Below are 20,847 nucleotides of genomic sequence, written 5' to 3'. Positions count from 1 at the left end.
TCATAAACCCATCCTTTACTGCTTTGACAAAATCAAGTTCTATTGAAACCTGTGATAAATGTTCCAGATATTTAACCTTTAACCACGATCATAAACTGGCTTATGGGGAGGTGTGGGGGGAGCTAAGAATGTAGTCTGCATACCTTGCTAAAAATGTCCAAACGAAGGCCCACTTTGGCGAGCTATTATTTGTGGCCAGGTCGCTTCTGAAAAATAAGTTAATACCTCAGTGGGCTTTGTCTGGGACGATAGTTTAGTTGATTTGTATGTATTTGGGTTATTTGTTGACCTTCCTTGTACTTTCGACGACTATCATGTTCTTACATTGTTTGTGGTTGTAACGTTATTTCCCGCCCCTACAGAAGAGCTTTATATAGTTCATCGGATTCCTCCAGTACGAATCAATATTCTGATTCTAAATTCTGAAGAGTGTGGAGTGGGCCTCCGTATCCATCCCTCACCACTGACGATTGTGAGCCTGCCCCCACCCCCACCCACCGAGGTGCTGAATGCCGTGAATCGGCATGTGGATAAAAACTACTGAGCTCTTGTGGCCCCCCCCACCCCTGCCCCCCATCCACTTTGGCCCTTTTCCATTGTGCGAGTTGGCTCGGCAGAATATGCTCCCCCACACAGGTTGTGTGCAAAAGCCTCTGCGTGCGTGAATCGTAGAGCTGTGCACGAGGAAATAATTATTAGTCAGAATTTTTTTTTCATAAGAATAATAACATTCATCCCTTTGTCAATCCACTGCTGGATGATGGCCTCCAAAAAGCCACATCAGTCATGGGGGAGCTGTTTGATCATACTTCACTGTACTAGTTGGTCTTAAAGTACCTGGTACAGGTCTGGTCATCTGCAATATGGCGAGGGAAAAAAAAGACAGCCAGCCATGGGTCTTGGCTGCACTGCTCACTTAAGTGCCATGCCAACATTAACAAGTGCTTGTTAATAGTATTAGCCACAAAAGAGTTCAGGCCAAACAGGAGATCTACTTCAGAGTGGTGGTAGTTTAGTTTTGTGTTTTTATGTATGTTTAACTTTTTTTGCACTGTACATAGCCAACCGTGCTAATTGGAGTTGTGGGGGAAGGACAAACTAAATACAAAAATCAATTATGAAGAAATGAGTTTCATATCTAGATTTAAAAGTGGCTTCCCAATATTGGAATGGTGTTCCAGACGGCTGCAGAAGCGCTTCTGAAAGCGCACGATGCGTTGACCGTCTTTGTTCGATACTTATCCAAAAGCAGCCGCTGCTGCAAGGATGACCGGAGTTTGTGTGATGGTTTATGCTCCTTGACGAGACCAGCAAGGTATTGTGGTTCATTTGTGGCCAACACTTGGTGCGTAATGAGTTCGGCGTGCCCTGTGCATGCATCCCGAGTTTGTAGCTTCCAGTCGGCAGCTTGCTCGTCGCGCAGAGTGAGTGAGCGCAACACGCGCGGTACTTACCGATACCTGGAGAGTCGGGCAGAGGTCTCCGGCGGGGGTTCGTGGCGACAAACGGGTAGTAAGGGGAGCCTGGCTTTCCATGCGGAGACATGGGCCCTGGGCTCGTCATGCCCAGCTCCGACCCCAGCATCCCAGGCTACAAAGAGAGACGTGGACACACAACGAGCAGACGCGTCGAGCTCGGCTTCAATACATCCGCTGACAGACAACCTTCACCGGCGCCGTCGCTACAGTGATCATGACAATCGCTGTCAAGTGCATTATCAGCAACGGCTCCTACAAGCAGTATCTAGAAGCTTAAATGCCACTTAGTGGCGCTGTCTGTCCGCACGCTTTCACTTTAGTCGATCTGACAGGTTTAAGATAGCTGCGCAAATAAAGGGATAGTAAGAAGAGTGTTGACGCATAAGCTTAACTTATTTATGAGCGTTAAAAAGATTGCTAGATAGCTATATTCACTTCATAGGTGCTCCAAAAGGGTTGTATATCGGCTTATGACAGTAAATGTATTATATAAAACAATCAATACAGTGATCTATCATATCAATATAAAAATTTCGAATCACGATAATGCCATATATCACAGGGATAAAATCAGGACAGTGCAATATTTGCAATTATATCATTCTTAAACATCCTGCTAGAAGACAAATCTCTGAACAGAATTCTCAGCAGTAACACACATGTATAGGCTGAATCCACCACACGATGTTTGTAGCCAGTCATCATCGGTAAAAAAACAATAACCATCTCAACAAATAATAGCTTGAGAAGTGTTTCCCAAACATCTTCAAGTCAATTTTGAGTTACGTCTTACAAACATCGTTTTTCGAAGGTGGCTGCCTGAATAAAACAAAATATGCCACTTTTCCTCGGCCTCATTACAGGCCCTCCGAGCACAAATTGAAAAACGGTGCCAACGAAACGCCCTTCTCCACCCACCACCGCAGCAGCAGACACGCAAGACACACGCATGTGCGTGCTAAGGAAGCAAGCGAGCGAGCGCGCACGCACACACGCATGCGAGCGTCACACCAGTCACGTCTCCAGAATGGCTGGCAGTCAAGTGAACAGCTGCGCCGGCCGCTTCAACCCCTGCAGGCACGTCACAAACAATCACGTCCGCGTCGGCTACCCCCCCCCTCCAGCAAAGCGGCAAGCGACACCGCCAGACCCGGGGTCTGGGCAAACACGCCAGGGCCTCTTCTCTCCCTCAGTCCATTGCCCCACCCCCCCCAACGCGTGCCTTTCCCCGTGTTTCAGACGGCCTGCTTTGCCCCACTCGTGCCCACACACAGTTTACGCCACCCAAAGAGTTTGCACTCTCTCTGCTCAACACTCTTCTGCGCTCTCTTTCTTTTACTCGCTCTCCATTTGGTCAAACTGCCCCGTCTGTTGTTGTCCTTTACACAAAGTGTGTACGTTGAACTTCTTTTGCACTGTACGTAGCTAATCGGAGGTGTGGAGTGGGAAGGACAACAAACTAAAAATACTACACTATATGGACTCTCCCCTATTCATCCATGCCCCTGGCTGCACCAGCTTAACCCGTCTGGTCATCTCCAACATTTCCAACTCACGGTCTACGTTTGTCTTTTGCACAGGTTCAGCAGCAGCGATGATATGTTCAAGTTAAGACTATAAGGTCATGGCTGGGGTTAACATTAGCACTAGGTTTAAGAAGTATTCTAATGCGTATTTTTTTTATTTAGGCTTAAATTAGAAATTGGAACCAATACTGAAAAAGCCGCTGCAAATAACATGTGAATAATATTCTAGATTCAAAAGTTTAATAAAAATGTAACGGTAAAACATCTAGTTATTGAAAGCTTACTTTTCAAAATGTCTTCTCTGTATTCTCTGTAATTGACATGTAGTGGTACATCAAGGTGTCACTGGTAAAAGTTATTTTTGGGATATTCTAACGCAAGGCTTTTTGTTTTTGTATAGGATTTCTGAGAAGTGCACATGCACGCGCAAAAACCATTTAGAAACAGCTGGAAAATTAAGCAAACAATTGCTAAGCCCATGTACACAATTTTGTGTTAAAGACCAAGCCAATCCCCATACTTCAAAATACCAGCAGTTCCACAAATGCACCCTTCATAAGAGTCGAATCGATAAAGTAATCAGAGTAAAGTGAGAAATGTAAACATATCATCCCATTACAAGAATGGAGAGCAATGGTAATAGAGTCGTATATTCCCGCACAATTACTTTTAACGCATTTGGGTTGAGGTTAACAAACTGCTGAGGCTGTGAGTCGAAGTGGAAAGAGATGAGCAAAGGGCTTTTGTGAAATGTGTGCGTGCCTAAGCAAACTTTATTTATTGGGCAAAGCAGTTCGCTAAAAAAATCCATTCTTGATCTGCAACTGAAGCGTAACTGTATCACCTCTAAATAAGATGGCTTTAGCCAGGTAAACGCTCACAGTGTGAAGCATTAAAGCCCTACACCTAAACAATTGCGGCTCTCACCCCTGCACAAGCTGGCAAAAGTTGCACGCCTTCACAAGTCGCTGGCACACTTTCTCCACAAAAGACAGGTCGCGACAGTTACGCATAAATCGGTAGCGGAGCTGAAGGCATCACATCGGAGTGAACTCTTTCGACCAAACGAGGGGGAAAAAAAATACACACGTTCTGTTTCCGCACGTCACCCCGCAGGGCTTCCAACTTAGGTTCACTTGGGTACCACGTCTATTTTTATTCCACACGGTTTACCTTGCGCAGCCGACATTCACGTTGTTGCCTATTGTGTGTTTTTGTGTATTGGAATGGAGTTCCGGCTGTGACCTCCCCCCCACCCTTTGCATAAATGTATTTCTACAAATATACACTTCCAAGACAACAGGGACCCAAAAGTTCACTTTCTCTATTGCGCAAATGTACGAAGAGGAGAACAGTACCGCAATAGCAAACGATTTCATCATCAAAATTAGTGGCAAGCCGACTCCCCGATGCGTTATTTTTTACACAATTAAATGGAAAATACTAAAAATGGAAAAGATGTTAGCATCTACAACCAGAAAGCATAAAGCTGTTCAATACAAACCAGTGCAAGAAACGCACACATCATTCAAATTATGAGCACAGTGATAGAAGTTTGAAGCCAGAATGGAACAGAAAAAACACGATGTAACACGACTTTTGTCCCTGGGTAGTAAGTGTTATTTCCTAATTGCTCATGCCTAAAAAGTAGAGAAAATGCCTATTATTCCCCACAAACTTTGCTTTTGTGACCAGGACTTTACGTGAAGGAATGACACAAATGCACACGTTTTCTCATTGAAAAAAGGTAAATTTCAAAATATCACTGTCCTGGTCACAAAACCAAAGTTTGTGGGGAATAAGAGGCATTTTCTGTACTTTTTAGGCATAAGCAATTAGGAAATAACACTTACTACCCATGAACAAAAAAATGTTACACAGTGTAATCAATGGACAATTTTAAGATACCAATTTAACATTATATAAAACACTTAGTAAAACATTGAAACATCATAATTTATCTTGTTAAATGTATGCAATATTAGCAAAAAATCCTCGTTATTTGAAGACAAAATGTGTAGAATTGATATTGGGAAATACTCTATATGGATAAAAAAAAATTTTGACCACTTTCTAGCAAGAAGCCAATTACAGCACAGACAATCCCGCTGTAATGAAAACCAAGTCGTTAATAAAGAAGATGTTCATCTACCGATTGATTTTGGGTTGCAGTGCTAAAGAGCAAAAAAAGGGGCTTTGTTGTAATCTTTGAAGTTTCTAAACATTATCAAACATGTTTTATTCCTTGGATGTATAAGGACAACCAATCAATATCACAGATGGTCAATGTGGTTGTAATGAGACCAAATGTGTCAATAAAGTGGAACTCCTATTTTCCTCATTGATGTGCTGGGAGTGCCAATCATGGATAAACAAGAGTAGGTCGTATGATAATAGTTGGGAAAACAACTCCAAGGTGAACACAAGTGTGTAATAAAGGCAGATATTATGAAATTGCCACGCATCTCGGCTTATTTCCATAGAATTGCCAACACGGAATTGCTCGACACTTCCGGGTGACGCATCCTAATGGATATACCACAGAGAAGAGGAAGCATCGACCCGCAGATAACTGGAGTTTCCATTGATCCATTTGGACTCGCAAACCATAGGGTTGGTGCTTAACAGTTGCTCTGAGCTTAATCATTTTTGCAGGAGTAAAAGTTCACACAATGCACAAAAGAACAATGTTGCTACATTTGTAGCATTCGGGCCTTCCAATGTCTTTGAACGGCATTTTGTTTAGACAAGGCAAACCCAAGACCGGTTTTACCTTTACCAATCAAACATTGTTTATGGCTGTGTACATATGTACACGTATTAATCAAATGTATTTTCAGGTTATTGTTGTTCGACATATTCCACATTTCCCCTCTGAAACAAAACACACCGTAGAGCTACACAGCACAGAACCACGGTATTTTTCTCACCAAATGAGGAAAAAAGCGCGTAAAAAATATCACACGTTAAATTCCATGCGATTTTTACTTTTCTATTTCAGTAACCTCTGTGCTGCTGGTAGATAAGATACATAACTATTTTTGACAAAAAAAATCTTTCCATTTGTCCCAGTCAAAAAGTGGAAGTTACTGCAAAACAAGCAGTCATCTAACCGACGCAGGTGGCTGAGTGCCACCATTTGGCATGGGTAGCCTGGCCTTTTTTTAATGAAGACAAGAGGTGGGGGGGGGGGATTAGACGACTGCGTTTTAAATCCCCTCATGGAGCACAAGACTGGCAGTGAACACCATAGGGCAGGAGGAGTCTCCTTCTCTTTATGAATGAAAAAGAGGGAGAAAGACAAAAAAAAAATCTAGCAATAATGTCAGCAACACTGCTCAAGGGGGGGGGGGGGGGCGCAACATCATTGGACACTGTGCCTGTGTGTACAATAAAATAAAACCTCACTTAAAAAAAACAAGGATTAAGAATCAACGCAAGTAATGTTGACGATTGGAAACTCCACCAGGGACTTCATCTTTCAGTCGGCTGAAATAAACTCGAGCTAGACACACGGAAATTAATTTTGTTTAAACATATAAGTGAGGGTATTTTCAGCGATCACAAGGCTTGCGTTCGAGTTTACTTGTGTGGTCAATTCCATCACTCGCTCAGTCCGAGCCTGCTAATTAAAAAAGCGGAAGGCGACCCTTTCCACTGTGCAACTACTTGCTAAAAAAAACATCGCAACAAACAAATATTTAGCGATGAGCAGTGTTCAAGGACCTGGCTCAGTTGGTGATATAAATTTGCAATTTTTAGTTTGTACAATAATCTAAACGTTTCTTGTTGTGCATGACAGGGTCTAATGCGGAATTGCAGTCGTATTGTGATGAGTGATGAAATATAAAAGGGTTGCAATTTTATCTATTTAGTGTCTCATGGAGTCTCATTCGCACCTCGGATTGACATGGTTGGCTTCGTATAGTGCGAAAAAAGTTCAACATTCATACATGTGAAGTATTGGAAAATGACGGCAGGAAACTCCTTGACGGGAACACACTTCTTTTATTAAATCTTGACTTGTAACAATACAACGCGTGGCCTCTCTTCTTCACACCGCACTTCTCTTGACTCAGGATTCTGTGCTGCCGGCTCTCTGTGCCTCGTGTAGACTCCGCGCCTCGGCTACACTCCTCTCTCGCCTCGTGTAGACTCTGCGCCTCTGCTACACTCTCCTCTCTCGCCTCGTGTAGACTTTGCCTCTCTCGCGCTGGCTACACCGTATGCATACTCGGCTCGTGCAGACCGTTCTCTCTCGCTGGCTACACCGTATGCATACTCGGCTCGTGCAGACCGTTCTCTCTCTCTGGCTACACACTACACATTACTCAGCTCGTGTAGACCGTTCTATCTCGCTGGCTACACACTATACATTACTCAGCTCGTGTAGACCGTTCTATCTCGCTGGCTACACACTACACATTACTCAGCTCGTGTAGACCTTTCTCTCTCGCTGGCTACACACTATACCTTACTCTCTTCTACTCTCCATTACTCTCCTCTCCGGGCTCTATCTCTACACCTTCGTCTTCATTCTTAGATGGTTCCACTTCTGCCCCTTGCTCCTCTGTGCATCACCTTATATACCCCTTCTTCCCGGGAGACGGAGCGGATGCGGACCTCAACGTCGGCACCGCTCCTCCGTTACCCAATCCCCACGCGCTATCCCCACGATCCGGTTCCGCTCAGCGCGTGTTTCCACTCTCCGACCAATCACACCGCGCTGCTACCCGATCACTCCCTCTGGGCGCGTCACCGGCACACAGCCAATCAGCAGCACTACCCCCACCCGCGCACTGACGCCTGCTCCTCCCCGTCAGCGCGCGTCACCACACACACACCCGTACATACGCGCTGGCACACGACATATACACCCAGCGCGTATCACCACTACACATGTAACTGCTCATTATTCCACCAACTGATCTGTTTTCTTCCTCTTCCCTTATAGTTTTCCTCGCAGTATCATCTTTATTAAGGTTCCAATGCATCTTCTTAGGACATACAGCCACGTGACACCTTGTGCAATTTAACACTTATTATATAAAAGAGCACAATTAAATGCACAAGTTATATTTATGTATATAATGCAATACTCATTTATGGCAACCAATTTCAATTTCATATTGCCAGCAATTTTCAACATGAAACGAAAAAAATGATAAATAATGCAATGTGAATGAAAGAATGTAGGAAAAGGATATTCGAGCAAATTTAGATTTTATACATCTGAAGCCTGACAATATTTCTGTTGAAAGGATTGGTATTGTACATACACTACTATACACTAATTGACAAGTGACAACTGAATGTGGTACCTTGTGTGGATTCAACAAATTATGCTAATGTAGAAAACATCCATTTGCTATTTCAAGAGGTTGTCACGAGCACCTGATAGCTTTCATGTCAAACCACATTAAATTGTTAACTACACCACATTTCTAACAATAAAATGAGGACGTTCATATCAAACGCTATGTCCTTATAATTAACAACAGGCTCATCATCATTTTTTGAAAACAAATATTTCCACAAGGTAAAAAATGTAACTCGCACACTTTCAATGGAGGGTTAATTCTTTTAAGTTAAATAACAAAATGCAGACCTAACCGCACGTGTAAAAACTAAATGATTAACAGTTAAATAAAATGCACAGCTGAAAAGAAAGTTTTTTTTTACTTTCAGTGCTTACATTATAAATTGTGCCTACGATAATATGGAGAAACTTGGCCGCATTACAAAGAAAGACATCTGCTCTACCCGCTAATGAACAGGCATTGGCGCATTTTATGAAGGGGGAAAAAAACAAATAAGTAAAAAAACTTCAAACACCACAACAAACCGCAACCATGGAGAAAATGTGCTTACTGCTGCGATTAATCAGTCGGCTTGATGTAAACTTCCAGAAATGGCCGCCAAGCGGGGAATATGAAGCAATGGCGCCATTTTAGGCAAATAACGGTTTTCTCATCAATCGCTGGCTTGAATTACAGATCAGCACACATACTCTGGCTGCGAGCTCGCTTCTCGTATAGCCAGAGCATTTTTGTCGACGACTTCGCGCAGACGTGCTGCGAATGTTCGTCACATGCACCGCCTCTTTGGTGATTTATGATGTCAGCAATGTGCCTGGGCTCCCGGCAGGCCCTTCACCGGGCAGCCACGGTCTCTCCCAACAGCGTCTACGGCTCCTACGAGGGCCCTGCTCATGCAAATTGCGTGCCGCTGATCGACACGAAAGCCGCCCTCTATCCCCATGTCAGCCTTGCCAGGCTTAATAGGGAATCATTCTGTTTACACGTGTATACATGCGCCTCCAATTTATCTCCAATGCAGTCGTCGAGAGGCTAAGATTGCAGAGGCTCAGGTGACACCTGTGAGTATACTTCAGTCATGTGCACACACTAACAGGGAATCCCTTATGCACTCGTAATCAGTGACGGTGCAAGCTTGGATTATTGAAGGTTTAGGGCAAACTGTGCAAAGATGCTTTTAAAAACCTGCTTGGATAAATGTAGAATTTTCATATCCCATTGCCTGCATGCCTTGGATGATTTCCATAAAGTGGCTGCCATAAAATTAGTTACATGGTACCGTAAACTGCTTTGTAACAAACATTAATTATACATTATCATTTAATGGTACTTTTCTATTTTTACTGGCAGTGTTAATCTTTGTGGCTTATTTAAATGTAAAAAAAGGAGAAAATACAGGCTGGTGGGTTTTAGCGTGATAACCGATTTGAGACTGTACAGTCCAATAGTCAACTTCACTAAAGTAATAGAATTATACCCTGCGTGTTCCAAAGAGAGACAATTTGAATAAGGAATTTAACGTGTTATCATAAGGTATTAAATTATCAGACTAATTTGCATTCGTTTGGCAAAAAAAAGTAAACAAGCAAAAACAAAGCAACAGCTGCCATGGACCAGATTTGTTGTCCCTCTGTCTGGGACCCCTGAAAGCCAGGAAAGAGCATCAGTTTCCAAAGGCATTTTGGCGCCCTCCCTCCCTCCCCACTTCCCACTCGGTGACGTCCAAAGCGCACGCAAAACAAACACAATTGGGAGATTTCCTGCGCGGTGACTGAGCAAGGACGTTGGCAGCAATGGTCAATTAACGGACGCATTAAAGGCCTTAAATCTTGAGAAGCTCGGCAAAAAAAGCCCGCAGTGACAGAACACCTTGAGAGCGAGTTTCCCGACGTAATTGCTGCGGTGGTCACGGAGAACGTGCGCGGCAATTACGAGCGATGTTATTTCTGCAGCTGCTGCTGGCAGCGGGCATACTGTAGACAAACAATGCCATCAGGTCTGCGACGCCAAAAAGCCCTCCTTCGAGTCCATAATTGCCCACGACGTCCACACCAGTAACATATGCCACACAGCGGCATATTTATTGGCTTAGATATGATGCTGTGCTGGTTTCGTGATGCGCTAAGTTGGGTTTTGGGCTAAAAATGAGGGCTTACGTTGGACGGTGGAGTGCAACATTCACGAACACACGAGCGCAGGGTGTTTGCAATGGTGCCAAATCGTAGCTTTGCTAATGCTATTTCTGCGTTGCAGTATGATTATGTAATGTGAAATTCTTCCTGCATTGACCACTTTTGCAAAGGTGCCATTTCGAAGTCTGGAGATTAATGCCATATCTAAAAATCATAGGAATTCCTCTGTGGTATTCAATTATATTACATTACCTATACACATTAATGTATAACACACAAATGATGGGTGTCTCATAACATAAGGATGAGAATGAAAAATAATTGTGTTAACCTTACGTTAAAACCACATCTATGAAATTATATTATAAAATGGTATCCGAGGCTATTGTAGGATAACCAATTAGAGTCTGAGGAAAAATTGTATTTGCGGTTCTCTAAATGCGTTGATCATCACGTTTCAACCCATTCGGACTTGAATTTGACTATAACCTGCAGTGCCACGATCACATCCGCTTACATATCTAAAAAGTATTTAAACTCTCTCCTCACTTTTATCACTACACCACCAAGCAAGTACCTGCAAGGACTATACTCGTTAAGAACACATGTATTTGAAACTTCTTTGAAGTTTCAAATACATCTTTGCGAGACAAAAATGCTCTTTAGTAATATATTAACTCCAATGTCTATATGCTCAATCTACAGTTAATGATCAATACAGTAATGAACCACGTGGCAATTACAACAATTAAATAGACAGATTTCCCACGTGCGATGACAATTTTTGAGACAAACTGTCAATTAAGCAGCTAAAAATGCTTACTAACCTACCCTTCCATGAGCCAAAGGTGGAATACGTTCATTGACAAGCACAACGCACATATTCTGCTCATAAGAACTTCGTAAATTAAGCCACACTTTTAGCAGCCCCATAGGGATGCCTAGCATGCACTGTCATTTCCCCACTACGTGCGTAAAATAAAAAGGGAGCCATTGTGTTGCTAGCGGAAGCTGAAACCCCACACAAATGTACAGCAAAGACAAAGATCCCCCGTATAGTCTGAACAGACTGTTGGGGCAAGTGCTGTGTGTGAGCACCTATGAAGGTCGGCACGGCACACGAGGGGGTGGGTGGCCAACACCACGCCCGGCCGCCTTTGTCTCCCCAGTGGTGATGTTTCCACACCGCACCAGGTACTAATTTGAGGCTGAGTCGACCTAGAAGAGGCCCATGACCGGTTCAGATAATCGTCACTGATGTTGACCGTGAGCGGGAATCGAACTCGGGTTGCCGGACTGGTAGCGCAGCGCTACCGCTCCCCACTGCACACACACACACCCCCATGCAGATGGATGAATGGGTGGGTAATTTAAGGGGCAACCCACTCCGTCACCAAAGCTAAAGAGCCTTCTCATCTTTTAAGAGATACCGGGCCATGTACCAAGATCACAGACACCAGAGGTCAAGTCTGGGAATGTATCTGTTCATTTAATTACTTCATTTGCGCGGTTCGATTTCCCACAAAAGATATGGTGTACAGCTATTATACCCTGCACTCAGGAGTGCACATCACACACAACACCAGTAATAAACCACTCCCTGGTGATCTCACAGATTATGTTAGGTGTTCGACACCAGGCTGTGGTGTCCAGTGTATCGATACACAGCCCTAAGGCCTTCTTAGTAGAAGACCGTGAGCAGGGAGACAACGAAGGAATGTAGCACAATTTTTTTTAAGTTAATTATTTCAGCCATTGCCATAACCCCTCGAAGCCGTACAGCCACAAACACTCGAGATACACAATGGCTCGGCTGAGACTCTGGGCTATAAGGCCCAATGCCACGCTATTTTGCGTGTGTGTGTGTGCCTTAAAAATGCAGCAGGGCATAATGGAGCGCGTTGATTATTTGGTAATGGATTTACTCGACGCAGCAGGAGTCCTCGTCAAACATCGGGATTTACCTGCATTACATTTCCTTGTTTTACATATTTTTTTCCTCCCCCATAAATATTCATAACTTACGTGGCTATCTTATTCGTTTTGTAATGTTGCTACACATCGCTGATTATCCAAAACATTTATGAAAAATTGTGTTTTTCAAATTAAAAGTAATATTTGTAAAATTGAACGATTTGCTTTTTTATTACCATACCATCATGAAAGTTAATTAGCTAAAGAAAATATCTGCATACCACGTGTGTGTGTGATTAGTATGGGGAGCGGTAACGCAATAGTTAGTGCACTACACGACGAACCCGGCAACTTGAGTTCGATTCTCGCTCGAGGCCAACACCAGTGACGATTATTTGAACCGGTCATGGGCCTCCCCAAGGTCGACTCGGCCTCAAATGTGTACCTGGTGCGGTGCGTAAACATCGCCATTAAGGTAACAAAGGCAGCCGGGTATGGTGGTGATGCTCACCCACCACCCTCATGTGCTGTGCCGGCCTTCATAGGTGCTGCTCGCAAACAGCACTTGCCCCAACAGTCTATTTAGGCTATATGCGGGGGGGGGGGGTTGTTTTTTGTAGACACAGCGTATGAGTTTAAATGTTTGCCATCATGGGTTGCAAACAGTTAACTGAAGCCATGGTTGCAATGGGTAAAAACTACAGCTTTTCAAACCAGTTCTCATGACCAACAATGAGGCAATGGATTCAAGAAAAATAACACTGTGGTGGTGGGTCATGAGAACTGAAATTTGAGAAACTCCCGAGTTAAAACAGAAAGCTAATGAAAGCTTAAATAATAAATATGACGTAAGAGACATAGTAAATTATCGACGTGTATGCTTTCACTGAATAGAACACTGTTCTACCCAAATTAATGCAACAAAACGATTTCACGTTTTTTTAGGAAGGCCCCAGGTCACTTGTGGTTGGCACATTTCAAGTCAATTTGTTCAGAAAGTTGTCGTTCAATTAGCTGCATTGGCCAGAATGGATGTGTGTACTCTGGAAAATACCAGTGGTGGCTCATTTGGCTAATTGTGGGGAGTTTCATTCATTCCCCGTGTACCACGGTCGACACGCAAAATAACGTATAAGATAGAGGGAATATGACTGTTTTTCAATCTGTCGTTTTGCTGTTTCAAAAAATAAACAATGATAATTTGAATATTAAGCAACTCCACATCACCAAATTATCCAAATATCATTATAGCGATGCCTTCTCAGCATGCCTGAGCCACCATTGCATATGCAGGTGCTTCACTCGATGTTTTTGTGTTTAATTTGTATTCTCATATCACACGGCACACTGGATATAAATGAACAACTTTGGTTTTTTTTTTCTCAAACTCTCCAGTCTTGCCAGCCAGATTACTGAGCTCAGCCATTGCATGTTTAACAAATCCTTCTCGTAGAGATATTCGACATCAAAGAAGCAAAATTCTAAGTGTCAAATGTTCCCACCATTTAACAGCAAGGATATCAACACGCTAAAACGTGCTTATAATGTCACCTTGACAAACGATTCAGTATCATATAAAAAATATAATAAACAAACACGTTATTTTTCAGCCACAACCGTAACCCCCCCCCCCCACCATCTCTGAGAATTGTCTGAGGATTGGCTTAAAGGGCTGCAAGGTATGCAGCTGGAAGCTAAACAGAATTAAATGAGAAGATGCTTAAGGACATTTTAATAGCTGGTTTCGTTCTGAAGACACGGCTTTTATGTTAAAACCACTTATCAAGGATATATAAAAGGAAACCCATATACTGCCTGTAAAAAAATGTCCAGTTAAATCACACATGACAGTTCACATTTTGGATATATTTAACCTATGTACTCATTTAAGAAAATAGTTTTCCAGTGTCAACGTGCACATACACGTGAAATTGTGTTTAAAAATCTAAATTCTTTAAATATTAAGATGTGATCTATTACATGTATTGTTTCTCAACGTAAGATTTTTTTTTGGCACGTAATTTTTTTACGCATAACTTAGGCATATTAACCACATGCATTATGTGCCTTATGAATCTATCGATAAACATAGATTATCATTAACCATGATAATTGCACTGATGGATGAAGGCCTTCCCAAGCCCTCGCCATCTCTCATGACCCTGCGATGTAATAATCTACCAAGCATATGGACCTGATTCATCATTCCACCTCCCTGTTGGATATACCCCTGGGATGCGTTGAATTCCTTTGCTGCCTCTCCATTACTATTCTTGACCATCATCATCATCATCATCCCTGCACGATGATGATGTAAGTTACCTTTGCAGCAATTAAGTTGCCGCTACCCAACCCAAACTATGCCTGGTCATCGCCTCTGCCTCCCCTGCCGCTCCAGTTGTATTTTTCTTCTCGCCGTACAATGTCGTTTTTGTTCTTTTCCCTCTTCCCTTACCCTAATCACCGTACCACCTCCTGACCCATAACTGACCTCAGCGCCCACATTACTCGCTTCTCAACGGCACCGCTGCCAATCTCTCTCCCAGGCCTCGTTTGTAGCCGTGGCTGTCCTGGAACTCCTCGCTTCTGCCGTGGCTGCCCGTGGGACTTGTTGATGAAATGGGTCCGATGGTCCCGACTTCCCCAGATGTCCCAAGGGTTGATTGTTGATGCTGGGACCCCCCGTTGCTAGTCGCTGGCTATGCCGCTGTGTTGTTCTCCTTTCTCCCTGCCATGTTATCCCTGTGCTAACCCCCAAGCCACCACATCACCACATCACCACCACATCATCACCACCACCACCAGCAGCAGCAGCACACAAAAAGGCTCTCAAACAGGTGACAGACAAAAATTGCCAAAATGGTCAGCTGAAGTGGTTAATGATGGATGCATTATTCAAAACTAATTACGTTGTACGTGTTTTTGTTGCAAAGTTAACTAACATGTGAAAATGCTAAATCTTGTTTGTATTTCACTCACGAATATTTACTACTCGTTTAAAATGCACACACCTGTAACTATATCACAACTCGAATCGGAAAATGGCCAAATAACAGCAGTGCTGTGCATCTTAAGTTATGCAGACCGATACCAAAGTAAATAACCAGAGAAAGAGCAATGGCATCTCCCATTGCACAACCAGGAATTCTGTAAAAAACAAATCTGAAGCGGTTGCCATCTATTCAGAACAGAAGACAAGGCAATACATTCGCACACGTAACACCAAAGACAGCCAGATGACAAATCCTCATGGCTTTGAAAAAAAAAATAACGTATTGATTTGTGAGAGTTTTATCTTCATGCCAGTCGGTTAAACCGTGAAGCAAAGGAAACACAAGCATTGCAGGATTTCATGACAGTGAATGAGGCATATTCAAGAGTACCTGATGGCAACTGGGCATCGAAGGATCTCTGCTGTATGACGAATAATGTCCTCGCTCTGATGCCTTACCTATGGATGCAAAAATAAGGGGAGGGAGAAACAAATACCATACGCGTTAGCGTAACACGTCGGCTTTCACGACCAATATTTTCCACAAGAGGTTTTGAGGGTTAGATCGCGTAAATGTGTGTCGTTAAATCCGCCACCACCCGACGTGGCCAATAAGTAAGGTTTGTCTAATTCGTGACTAGTACAGCACATCGGTGTGTTGGAGAGTAAACCCACAACACGCGTCAGCCGTATAAGTTTTACTTCACTGCCTTTCACATTCTCATCTGTCATTATGATACAGATTCGGCATTGCATTGCACTGATGGTAATACAGCACTAAAAACAGCTTTCTCATAGCACCTGCTGTTCTCTGTAAGATAAACGTTTACAAACACACTGCACAGTTCATAAGCAGTCACCAATGTGTTGCCAATGTTTCTTTTTGGAGTTTATACATATTTTTTATATATAATGGAACAATTTAAACATCACTGTGAATGTAACAATAAAAATGGAAGGATTCTATGAAATTGTAAAAGGTTCGTTTTAGAGTCTCTTGCTTAAAAACAACACGCAACGACATGCTTTCAAGTCCAATGCTCTTAAATGCTGTCAATTTTCCACCACAAGGAAAACATTAATGTTTACTGATTTTCAATACAAAAAAACAGAAAGTATACGTCTTCGTTTTAAAATGTTAAATGGCCTAGAAAATACTCAGATGAATAATCACCATTGCCTGCTGGTTGCATGCTTTTAAGTCATAAACCAAGATCACCCCACTTTTATCCAATGTTCTGAGCAGACAAGCTTTGTATTTCAAGAAATCATTATGCCTACACGTGTATGCACCTGTACTTGACTGAACTGGTGTAGTCAGTATTCATCCTTGCTCCCAAGATCAAAGAGTTGAAACCCAGGTCAAATGGTCATTTTACTACCAATGGATATAACTATGCAAACCGGATATAACTACCTCGGAGTATCAGAGGAGGTGGGGGATGGAAACATCATCAAGTCTTTGCGATCAACGTTAGACCTGACTAAGGCAACATGTTGAAAATCTGTTGAGTGCAACATCTCATATACCAGACAGTAGATTAACCTTCAACAACGCCGATGTTAATTACGGTCATTGTTCACATCCATTGTGTATCGGTATATTCGAAGGTTCCTGTGTATCTGGTTTTCAACATCAACTCCCATGCCCTGTAGTGGTGTAAAAACAAATCCATTCTTTTCGAAAATCAAGCCTTTATTCGGGCCATCCACTAAATTATATATTCTATTCTTCTTTACATGTGTGCTCCCACTTGTACAAATAGAATTCATTCCATGTCAAAGCAAGATCTAATAGAACACAACACAGAAGCCTCGGAGTTAGTGGCACGCGACCCTTGAGATGAAATTGAGTTATCAGCCAGAAATGAGCAAGAATGGACTTCACAATGCCAGGGCAGAGAAGGAACGGACAGCCCCGTCTCAAGAGCCGATACACAGCAGATTGAATATTATGCAACTATGCAGCATGTGCCTGCAGGCATTGTATAGAAAATGCTGCTTGCATTTCTGCGATATCTGTGTAATCAATGAATGTAGCACACATTCCATGACAAAATTCTCTCACTGGGGAAGAAAACAAGAGTTAATGAAACTCCCAATTCACAACAAACACATTGATCCACTGTGGGCTTGTGTGGCTAACCCTGACTTTCCAGTGTCAAATCGCACATCGATGCAAAAGTTCCAATCAAAATAAATAATTACAAATCAAATGTGTGCTTGTGGCATGCTTTATCGCCCACCTTTTGTTTTCAAACACCCCACTTGCAATTACAGAGCAAAACTACATTTGTTATCATTTTGGAATATGTAGTTTGAGGATGGTGTAGATGAGGTTAGTGGGCTAGGGGGGAAGAGGAAATGAGAGGCAGGAGGAGGGGGGGATGAGATGCAAGGGCAGGGACTCGGAGTTTGGAGGAAGTGCCACACGGAAAATGCAAATTGGTTTAGTCTGTAACAATAACAGTAGAGATGCGCTATCAATAAAACCAACACTATTTGTATATTCAATGTCATCAATCATGTTATCATCTTCAAGTATAACTTCAAAATGTATTGTTAAAAGTTCTTCCTCATTAGATAGAAGGAAAATAGTTTCCATGTTCAAAAAAATATACGGCCACATTTATCTACACGGAGCTCTGTGGTGGACATTGCCGATTCCCAATGCAGGCGGAGTTTATGCATAGAAAACCACTGCTGATGCCACAATGGTACTCATTTTAACAGCCACTGACAAATGATATACCGAGGTCACCCTTGACTCGTATTTTAATTCCAGCAATTATTTAATCAAACAAATCCGACATCCAATGAGTATACGATCTGATCCCCAACGGACCAAATCCAATTCTATGCAAAGACTGGTCCGATCACGAAAAATACAACCCTGAAAAAAACACAATAAAATGCAGCCCGACTGTATACATCGTAACAAACGTCCTCTTTGAGGCATGGCTCGACTGTTCGAGAAGTGTCATTAAAAAGCACCTATTTTGACCCACAAGCAATTAAGCAAAAGCCCAAGTCATTGGATTGCATTCTAAAACAAACAAGCTAGCAACATCCCCCCCCGCCTCCCGGTTGCAAGTGAGTGATGAATACGAAAGCACCTGTAGAAGGGGTAATTTCAGACAGGGGCCAAAATGGGCAATAGGTCAAATAACAAGTGCAGTTTGGCAAATGGGAAACATATGAGCCTGTTTCGCCCCAAACGCTACCTTCCGGCCCCCAGGCAACAGCCACACTTAAAGAATTCTAATTCCAACCAGTCATCAAAATTTACGGGGAACTACAGGCGGTGGTACTGCCTGGAAAATGAATCACACGATGAGCCATTCCTTCACCTAACATATCTCGTGTTCCTCGTTCACGCTGCCCTCTGCAGCTAAATAAATAAGCACACCTTATGAACTGAAAACGTGGTGGTGTGTGCGGGCATGGGTTTCATAGTAGAATGGTTGCTCTGGAGAAAATATAATAAATCTATGCAACAAACATTTGTAAAGTAATGTAAATTTATATTTAGCATAATATAAACAATGTGATCATGCAACCTAATGCTACTCATGAGGTGTGCAAATGTGTTTAAAATGTCATTGCCATCAAGTGCCTAGGCTCTATAAAATGCCGTTTTAGGAGGCAGCGCCACTGATCAATTATAAGTTACTGTAGAAATAAGATTCGAATGAAAGAAAATGATGTTGCCTAATGAGTAGCAATGTTTATTCGAGGTCCGTTTAACTCTGCAATAATTACATATGCTAATAAACGTATTTATCTTATACAAGTGAATAGAACCTAACATTATTTAAAACAAAGCAAGAGATTTGACTCTTCTTTTTAACCAGCAACCCCTTAACCGATTTTTGGAGAGCTACAACCCACTTTCAAAAATAACGTTGCATGCACATTGTTACAAGAGAGAAAAACGTTCACTGAAATTACGTACCATACACATCGCAAACGTGACAATAAATACTACATCACTGTTTGTGATGAAAACCAAAAACATCTGTCCACTATAAACAAAAACTCCACAACACCAAGCAGCAAAACAGCAACTCTTTCCATGCTATGACAATATACAGGAACAAAACTCTTACAAGTCAAAACAAAAATCTATATTTTTTACAAACCTATCGTGCACATAAGGAATGGGTCATAAAATCCTTGAGACTGCATACAATCCATCCGGCCAAAATAAAAGCTTCTTTAGCCTAGAGCTACAGCTAAGGATTGCACCTGCTTCCTGTTATGCTTTGCCACATTTCCTATATTTTCTCCGCCAAGTAGCGATAAAATGCTTGTTGAGTAAAGGTGGAAAGGTGTAACAACAAAAAAATCGAATTTTTGATTCACAAGGCAGGACATGCACCAAAGAAAATCATAAAGGTTGTCAAATTTGGCGGTGTACCGGTTTCAAGTCTGGTGTGGTCCACTTGAAAACTTTGCATATATATAGAGCAAAAGAATTTAGATTTGGTACGTGCCTGCTGTTCCTTTGTGATCATCACTGGCACAATCACATGTAGGCTACATAAGTACATGTGAACACGTTCGGATTGCTGGCACTCAGACATCCAAAATTCAATGCACAAGGCTTTTATTTGTGAGCTTATAATATATTGTTGAATTCTCTTCATCCCCAATTCTGCAGTATGTTATTACATCTAATATAAACATAAGCTCGTAAGATATTATATGCAGCGATGTCTTGTCCACTTTTCCAGGAAAAGTATCTTTACACATTTCCCCAAGATCAAAATATGACCTTTAATAGCACAGCCGGATGTGGTCAACATAACAAACAATGTACGCGCATGTGGCGATTGAAGGCGGCTTTGAGAAGTGATATTAATTGTACATAACTCTGCACGACACAAAAACATGTTTACATTGTATACAACTGTAGTGAGTTCAACTGTGTCGCAGACGTACTCTTTGCAGGCAACACATTTATTGATACCAACACAAAGGGGTAACTGCCCCTTCACCACATAACAACCTGTGGTGGTGGACCACCAGGCAAACGACACTAATTACACTGGGAGTAGCTACAACGGACAGAACCCCCAGCTTGGGTCCAGGTCCACGTGTTGGTGACTCTTCTCGAACGTAGATTCTTCAGGATAACAGCAGCAGCCGGTCTCTCTCGAGGGCCCGGCTTATATCCTCCGTGGAGTGGCTGGCTCCACCCTTAGCCACGAGCACCTTCGAGAACCCTCGAGCAGGATCTGGGCCCTGACACGTGACCACGCCTAGCCCCCACTTGGGGGCCCTGTGTCGACTTTACTAGTCACGTGTCCTTCGGGGTCAACCAGAGTGCCATGGCCCTGAGCAACCCCATTTCCATGGCCGGCACTCTCACACCCTATCCTGTAGGGGTCGGCACTGCACGCAGAGCGTGGTGCCCTCCAGCACTGTTAATCAGTGCTCACCAAACCCCTCTAGGGCCTGTACTGCACCCACATATACGTGGTG

The 20,847-nt window shown here is 42.7% G+C and overlaps 1 protein-coding gene across 9 annotated transcripts in view; it reads right to left on the bottom strand.

The window, feature by feature from the left end:
* Positions 1-20,847, bottom strand: part of LOC144722068 (transcription factor 12-like) — a 176,185-nt gene that overhangs the window by 76,791 nt on the left and 78,547 nt on the right. For all 9 annotated transcript variants that reach the window (XM_078600174.1, XM_078600172.1, XM_078600168.1 and 6 more), the window contains exons 5-6: positions 15,752-15,819; positions 1,455-1,590 (exon numbers count right to left, since the gene is read on the bottom strand). In XM_078600174.1, coding sequence (XP_078456300.1) covers positions 1,455-1,590; positions 15,752-15,819 — 204 coding nt within the window. The remainder of the gene's footprint in view (positions 1-1,454; positions 1,591-15,751; positions 15,820-20,847) is intronic.

The sequence above is a fragment of the Lampetra planeri genome, chromosome 13 (genome assembly GCF_965212315.1).
Source record: "Lampetra planeri chromosome 13, kcLamPlan1.2.h2, whole genome shotgun sequence".
NCBI lineage: Eukaryota > Metazoa > Chordata > Hyperoartia > Petromyzontiformes > Petromyzontidae > Lampetra > Lampetra planeri.
This window is presented reverse-complemented; position numbering and strand designations above follow the sequence as displayed.